At 45.3% G+C, this 8,418-nt stretch overlaps 2 protein-coding genes across 2 annotated transcripts; one reads left to right on the top strand and one right to left on the bottom strand.

Annotated features, from left to right (window-relative positions):
• Nucleotides 1–384: 384 nt before the first annotated feature.
• Nucleotides 385–795, bottom strand: LOC144250668 (histone H2B-like). The gene has a single exon (XM_077793622.1). It carries the CDS (start codon nucleotides 793–795, stop codon nucleotides 385–387), a length of 411 nt encoding a protein of 136 aa, XP_077649748.1.
• A 1,049-nt stretch (nucleotides 796–1,844) lies between these two features.
• On the top strand, nucleotides 1,845–2,255 carry LOC144250667 (histone H2B-like). The gene has a single exon (XM_077793621.1). The coding sequence runs from the start codon at nucleotides 1,845–1,847 to the stop codon at nucleotides 2,253–2,255; it is 411 nt and encodes a 136-aa protein (XP_077649747.1).
• The last annotated feature ends 6,163 nt before the right edge of the window (nucleotides 2,256–8,418 follow it).

Below are 8,418 nucleotides of genomic sequence, written 5' to 3'. Positions count from 1 at the left end.
GTACATAAAGTACCTCTGGATAATTCTACCCCACGCCCCTGGGGGAATCAGAGTTAAATGCCATTATTACGAAAATAAATGTGACCTGACTCATCCTTACAAGGGGTGACCTAGGAGTATAAATGACAGAAATGAGCATATAGTAAAAACGTGAGCATATAGTGCAGAACCATTCAATGAAACCCACTATTTTCCTGGGAACACATTTCACCACAGACATATAGTAAAGCAGAGGTGACAACGTTTAACTTAGCAAATAATGCTTTTAGAATCAGCAGGATGCCCTCCACCCCCAGCTTTGGCAGTGTTTACAGGTCTTTTAGGCCGAGTGGTGGCTCTGAAAAGAGCCTTTGGGGTTGACGGCTCAGGGCGTCTGGAGGTGGCTCACTTGCGGCTGATGTGCCTGAGGAGGGCCATGGTGCCCTCAGACACCGCGTGTTTGTTGATCTCCCCGGGCAGCAGGAGGCGCACAGCCGTCTGGATCTCTCTGGAGGTGATGGTCGACCGATGGTTCTGGCGGGCCAGGCGGCCGGCCTCGCTGGCGATGCGCTCGAACATGTCCTTAATGAACGAGTCCATCACGTTCACCGCCATCTGGGAAAGGCTGAGACCCACGTGGACTTGCTTCAGCACCCTGGGGAAATAGGTGGCGAAACTGTCTTCGCGTCCTGGGGTACGGCGGCGGCGGCTGCGGCACTTTGGTTTCTTCTGCTTCTGGGTTGTCCCATCGGCATTCTCAGGCTCCTGGGGACTGAGGCACTCCTCAGGAGACTTGTCACAGGTTGGCTCAGCCATTGCTCAAGCACTTGCCAATAGCTGGTTAGAAGAGACAATGGCGCCTGCTGAGTAGGCTGTCGCACTTATATTTGCTCTGTTGCCCCACGTGATGGGTCAACTCGATTTCTAACTGGATGACATGCCTTGACCAGAGCCCGTCAGTAAGCCACAAGGGGGCACTCAATGTAACCGCACAATCTGCTTCTCAGCATAGCACCCACCAATCACAGCAGGTACTCGATGTGATTGGATGGCACCGCTCTTGGCATAACATCGACCAATCAATGTGCGTGCTCAGTGTGATTGGTGAGTCCTTCTGCTCATCATACTGTAGGCCAATCATAGTGGGCACTCACAGGGATCACAGAGTCCTACCACTTGGCGTCACTTAGACCGTTGGCAGTGGACGTCTGGCATCGCAAAAGCTTTCTGTTGCATCTACTGGAGGAAAGTTGGAAGATAACCCAAGAACAAAAGAACAGCCCACTCCAAACAACAATAAACCATTGCTTGAACTAGAAATTCTACAGACATTGCCTAGAGTCACTCCTCTGGGATCTGAACTTGTATTTCTTGAAGTCATTAGCTATCAAATAGTCATAGCTGAAATTTGTACATTGTGGAATGTTGATGTCTTCTAAGATAACTCACAGTGTGGTATTAGCTAGCTGGTGTGGGTTGATGTTTTTGTTCTCCAGGTTGAGGAAACCGAAAGGTTTTGCGATGCAAGACCTCTACTGGCATTTATTGGCCTACGGTATGATGAGCAGAAGACTCACCAATCACACTGAGCACGCACATTGATTGGTCGATGTTATGCCAAGAGCGGTGCCATCCAATCACATCGAGTACCTGCTGTGATTGGTGGGTGCTATGCTGAGAAGCAGATTGTGCGGTTACATTGAGTGCCCCCTTGTGGCTTACTGACGGGCTCTGGTCAAGGCATGTCATCCAGTTAGAAATCGAGTTGACCCATCACGTGGGGCAACAGAGCAAATATAAGTGCGACAGCCTACTCAGCAGGCGCCATTGTCTCTTCTAACCAGCTATTGGCAAGTGCTTGAGCAATGGCTGAGCCAACCTGTGACAAGTCTCCTGAGGAGTGCCTCAGTCCCCAGGAGCCTGAGAATGCCGATGGGACAACCCAGAAGCAGAAGAAACCAAAGTGCCGCAGCCGCCGCCGCCGTACCCCAGGACGCGAAGACAGTTTCGCCACCTATTTCCCCAGGGTGCTGAAGCAAGTCCACGTGGGTCTCAGCCTTTCCCAGATGGCGGTGAACGTGATGGACTCGTTCATTAAGGACATGTTCGAGCGCATCGCCAGCGAGGCCGGCCGCCTGGCCCGCCAGAACCATCGGTCGACCATCACCTCCAGAGAGATCCAGACGGCTGTGCGCCTCCTGCTGCCCGGGGAGATCAACAAACACGCGGTGTCTGAGGGCACCATGGCCCTCCTCAGGCACATCAGCCGCAAGTGAGCCACCTCCAGACGCCCTGAGCCGTCAACCCCAAAGGCTCTTTTCAGAGCCACCACTCGGCCTAAAAGACCTGTAACACTGCCAAAGCTGGGGTGGAGGGCATCCTGCTGATTCTAAAAGCATTATTTGCTAAGTTAAACGTTGTCACCTCTGCTTTACTATATGTCTGTGGTGAAATGTGTTCCCAGGAAAATAGTGGGTTTCATTGAATGGTTCTGCACTATATGCTCACGTTTTTACTATATGCTCATTTCTGTCATTTATACTCCTAGGTCACCCCTTGTAAGGATGAGTCAGGTCACATTTATTTTCGTAATAATGGCATTTAACTCTGATTCCCCAGGGGCGTGGGGTAGAATTATCCAGAGGTACTTTATGTACATGTACGATGTGGCACCAGATAAAACGGTAGAAGCAGCTAGGTGTGGTGGTGCACATCTGTGGTAATCCCAGCTACTCCGGAGGCTGGGGCAGGTATATGGCTGAGTGTGCAGCCAAACTGGGCAATTTAGCAAAACACTGTCTCAAAAAAAAAACTTTTTAAATTTTTTTCTTCCTTCCTTCCTTCCTTCCTTCCTTCCTTCCTTCCTTCCTTTCTTTCTTCTCGTCTCGTCTCGTCTCGTCTCGTCTCGTCTCCGTCTCGTCTCGTCTCGTCCTCGTCTCGTCTCGTCTCTTCTCTTCTCTTTTCTTTTCACTTAAGGCCTGGAGATTGTAGCTCAGCACTAGAGCACATTCCCAGCACGTGTGAGGCCCTGGGTTCAATTCCCAGCACCACACTCACTAGTGTGAGTGCACAGGCTAGTGTGACTGCGCACGCAGCACCACGCACCCTAGTGTGAGTGTGTGCGCATGCGGGTGTGACTGCGTGCATTTCTACACACAGACACCCTTACACGTAAAGGGTGTGTATGCGGTGGAGAGGGGTCAAAAGCTGATTTAAATAAACATACTTCATTCAAACTTTTAAAAACCATTTCCCGGGAGCTGGGGTTGTGGCCCAGTTGTAGAGCACTTGCCTTACACACGTGAGGTACTGGGTTCAATCCCCAGCACCACATAAAAATAAACACAATAAAGGTATTGTGTCCATTTACATACAACTAAAAAATAATAATATATTTAATTTAATTTAAAAAACATTTCCATGCTTGGAATTATTTAAATACAGAAATGAAGGTACCCAGTATTGAAATAGCTAGATCAAATTTACTAAAAGTAATACATGCTCACTAAATTCTGAAATTATCTTTCTATTACACTCTGAATCTCTCTATTCTTATTTTATTTGTTTATCCATGTTTTATTTGTGGTGGTGAGGGGCATCGAACCCAGCCAGGGTCAGGCAAAGCTAGGCAAATGCTCTACCACTGAGCTATGCCTCCAGCCCTGGGATTCTTATTTTTAAACCCAGAACCTTCAAGATCTGTGATTATGCGTGGGTGTTGGGAGGATTCACTGCGACCAGTCCAAGTACCAGTGGTGGGCTGGGCCAGCCAACGGCAGACCTGCAGTCTCTGAGCCACAGCCTTGGCCCACAGTGTGGGCAGGTTGCTGGTTGGTTAAAGCTGTGAGAGCCTCCATGCCGAAATTCAGCCTGAAGGTGGACGAGAAACAAGGTGTGATTCCTTGAGTGCAGCTGGTGGCTTGCTTGGTTTTAAACACGGTGATTTTAAAATGTGTGAACCCCAGAGCTGGGAGTGGGGCATGTCCCTTGCCCTTGCAGCAAATTAAGAGGAGGATGATCAGCAATCACCACAACTAGGATGATTCCTTTTACTCAGGCGATTTTGGTACCAGGGATTGAACCCAGGGGCGCTTAACCACGGAGCTACATCCCCCGCCCACCCCCACCCCACCCCCCTTTTTAATATTTTATTTTTTAGTTGCAGTTGGACACAAATACCTTTCTTTCTTTCTTTCTTTCTTTCTTTCTTTCTTTCTTTCTTTCTTTCTTTCTTTCTTTCTTTCTTTGTTTAATGTGGTGCTGAGGATCGAACCCAGGACCTCACACGGGCTAGGGGAGCACTCTATACTGGGCCACAACACCAGCCCTCCAAGCCCTTTTCTTAAATTTAATTTTGAGACAGGGTCTTGCTAAGTTGCTGAGGCTGACTTTGAACTTGCAATCCTCCTGCCTCAGCCCCAGAGTTGCTGGGATTACAGGCATGTACCTCCGCGACCTGGCTAGCATTCATCTTAGTGTTTTTCCGATTTCCATTGTGTGTGTGTGTGTGTGTGTGTGTGTGTGTGTGTGTTTCTTCCTTCGTGGTCTTAATGCTTTTTTGTTGGCTTGTTGTTATACACATGACATGGCTCAAGTTCAATCTATGGGGGATTTCCTGTTTGTTTTTTTTAACTTTATTTTATTATTTATTTTTACGTGGTGCTGAGGATGGAACTCAGCGCCTCGCACGTGGTAGGCGAGTGCACCAGCCCTCCTGGGCCTCTATAAGTTGCTTAGGGCCTCGCTAAATTGCCAAGGCTGACTTTGAACTTGCAATCCTCCTGCCTCAGCCTCCAGAGTCGCTGGGATTACAGGCATGTACCACTGTGTCCCGGCTAGCGTTTGTCTTAATGTTTTCCAATTTCCATTGTGTGTGTGTGGTTTCCTTCGGGGTCTTAATGCTTTTTGCTATACATGGCATGGCTCAAGTTTCAATCTCCTGGGGATTGCTGGCGTTTTTTTTTTTTTTTATCTTTATTTTATTTATTTATTTTTATGTGATGCTGAGGATCGAACTCAGCGACTCCCATGTGCTAGTTAAGCACGGAGCCACAATCCCAGCCCCGATTTTCTGTTTGTTTTAAATTTCATTTCTAGCTTTGTGCAATTAGTTCAAAAGAAGGTAGTGCATTTTTAAATCATTCTGCATTTCACCACTTTATCAAATAGTCATTTTTGTCAGATATAGTCTTAGGTCACTTTTTAAAAAATTGTTTTCTGTTGTTGTTGCAGGTAGACACACTACCTTTATGTTATTTATTTATTTTTTATGTGGTGCTGAGGATTGAACCCAGCACCTCACACATGCTAGGCAAGCACTCTACCACTGAGCCAGAACTCCAGCCCCTTAGGTCATTTTTTTTTTTTATTAGGACCAGTCAGGTCAAAGTTATTTTTTGTAATAATGTCTTTCAGCATTTCCATTCTCATTCTCCATAAAGGAATCAGAGGAATAATCCAGAAGCTCAGTATGTGTGATAATGCAACATATAAAATGAACAATTTGACATAAAACCCACACCTGTCCAATTCAGTGTTTCCAAATATCCCTCATACAGAATTCTTGTAACTACATAGAGTAGCTCCAAAATAGAGTAGGGAAATAGCTAAATAAAAATTTCAAGAAACATTTCCCTTTTCCAGCTCCCTGGACTCTGAATCGGTGTTTAGAATCATTGGGATTTATCTGATTCTACTGTTTACTACTGATAATCTTTCAACTTTAAAAACACAAACCTTTATTGCATGCAATTATGCATCTCTTGTGTGAAGGGAGCTTCCAGTAAGAACAGTGATGCCAAGAAGGGACCTGCAGCCAATGAGGCACAGCCATTGGCCGGATGTGTGGGGAGGTGAACCTGGCTAAGCCAGGCACAGCCTTCCTGCGATATGCAGCTTGCAGATTAAGGGGAATGGGACTGAAGTTTGTTGCTTTTGTTGTTGTTGTTGTTGTTGTTGTTGTTCTATGACTTGGTGATCTTCATGGCGTTTTAAAAATAGAAGTAGAAATACAGACTCGGGAGTGGGATATTTCCCTACCCCTTGCACACACACAATAGGAGGAGTATGGTCTGCCATTAATAAAAGAATTAAGATGATGACTTTCCCTTAAGTGATCTGAATGTTAATATTCATTTTAATGTTCATGCATTTGAAGTTCCTTTGTGTTTTCTTCTTGGTCCCAGCAGCCATTTGGTTCATTTGGTTCATTTTTCTATAAATGTACTGCTGAATTTTAAAGCAGTTGGGGATCTTCTAATTACTATTCTTTAAAAAATTGGTTCCTACCTGACTTTGTTTGCAGAGAAAGAACATACTCTGGGATTTCAGTCCTAAGAAATTTATTACAGTTTTCTTTAATGCCCAATATTTTATTATTTTTGTGAAGTGTTTCATTTGTACATCTTTTAAAATGTTGTAAACAACCCTCAAAGTATGCACACAACTTTTAAGGATGTCAGTCTTAGACAAACAACGAGACAAAAATCTGGGTGAATTGCCAATATCAAAGCGTTTCTTGAGCGCATCAGGGAGGAAGAAGACCCTTCCAGGAGAGACCCCCCCCCCACCCCATGGATTCTTCTGTTTGACAAGGCCATCCTGGCTCGAGGGGAAAATACCATGAGGGGGGCAATTTCACCTCAGGGCTCCACCTGGGGTCTGTAGTGACAGGATATAGTTACAAATGAGTCCTCTCGTCAGGATTAGTACTACTTCTTATTCAGGAAAATTAGAGCAATCTTATGAAAAAATATGAATAAAGGTGCTTGAGGCACAGGAAGCCCAAGAAAAGCTACCCTGAAATCAAATTCAAGTGGATCCCGGGTGGTGACTCCCACAACAACTTTGGATGCTGAAGGAGCCATGTACTTTTTTTTTTTTTTTTTTCCTTGTGGAATGGTGAAAGAAAGAGGAGGGTGGGGAGCAAGGGGAAGGGAAGGAGGGAGTTTGGAAGGGAGGAAGAAAGATTTCACAAATGTGCTGAATTAGTCGTGGTGGTTGGTGCTGCTTCAAAATGCCACTATTTTTAATAAGAAATATTATTCCTAAGGGCTTCATGCATATTGACTTCATCCAAATCTCTTTATGAGAAGTAATTTTAAGAAGTCACATTCACTACATTAGATTTATTTTGCTATGGGTGTTTTTGCCTTTCTAAGTTCAGAAATCACAGTAGGAGCGTTAGTAAAACAAACCTAATTGGATCTGTTGAATGAAGACAGGGAGTATAGTGGGACTGACATAGATAAACAATTGGGCTGAGAGTGGAATAATAAGGTTGAGGACCAGTAGTAAATGTGAATGCATGTGATTAATCACTTCAGTGGTTGACTGAACAAAGGGGCACCTAGTGAGCAATCACATGAGCTGCCCCTTGAAGGGCCTCCCCCCAGACTGCTGCAGCCCTGGGGTCCATTACTGCACCCCTGAAAGTGCCCTAGATCCACTGTTATGCCAGATTCGTGGGACCCCAGTAGACCTCCAGGAGCCAAATCTGATGCAATCATACAAGTCTTTATTGCAAGCTCGAGCCTGGCCTCACAACCTTTTTTGAAGCAGCCGCCCGAGGAGTGAGACCCTGTCCTTGTTCAGTGAGATTTTATAGGTTTGGGGGATACTCTATATGTCACAACATCACACAGCAAATCATTTCACACTGCGGGAATATCAAACAACAACTCTTAACATTGATTAGCACATTCACTGGTGGGAACAAGTTGGGTAGGGGTGATTGGTTACTACAAGAGGTGGATACATTTGAACTGATTGGTTTAAGCCACGAGGGGGTGTACGTGCTAAACTATGGTTTCCTAACATGTTATCAATCACCGAAACTACTGGAGGCGGGGTCACCTGGCATTCCTGGTATTTTCCCTGTCTCACGCTGATTTGTGTTTGCTAGGGGGTTGCTATGGGTCCTCACCTAGTGTAACTGAGTCAGGGACACCTGGCGCCTCAGATCTCTCCTGTTATTTATAGACAAACAACTCAGCAGGTGGGTATGTGCTTAGGAGTGCTCTGTGGGTTTTTCCAAGGACAAGGGTCACTCCCCCTTCCTTGGACAGGCTTTGCTCTGAGGTAGAGGCTGGTTTCTCAAAAATGGAGTCACATTAGTTTCTCAATACCATGAGACCATGATTGCTGGCTAGTTGCACTGTTTACTCTATCAACCCCTGAAGTGAATAATCACATGTGTTCATATTCATTTCCAGTCTTCAACTCCATTGTTCCCTCTCTTCCCAATAATTTACCTGTGTGGGTCCCATTATGCTCCCTGTCTTCAATCCACAGACCCATTTTTTGTTGTTTTACTGATGCTATTGGATTTCTGCATTTACAAAACAAAAATAATTGAATGGATATAATTTCTTAATATTACTTCTTTTACAAAGATAAGTATGAGTTTGGTACTGCTTGCAAAATTGGCCAGTGTTTTTC

The sequence above is a fragment of the Urocitellus parryii genome, chromosome X (genome assembly GCF_045843805.1).
Source record: "Urocitellus parryii isolate mUroPar1 chromosome X, mUroPar1.hap1, whole genome shotgun sequence".
Classification (NCBI taxonomy): domain Eukaryota; kingdom Metazoa; phylum Chordata; class Mammalia; order Rodentia; family Sciuridae; genus Urocitellus; species Urocitellus parryii.
Note: the sequence above shows the minus strand (reverse complement) of the source record. Positions and strands in the feature narration are given on the sequence as shown.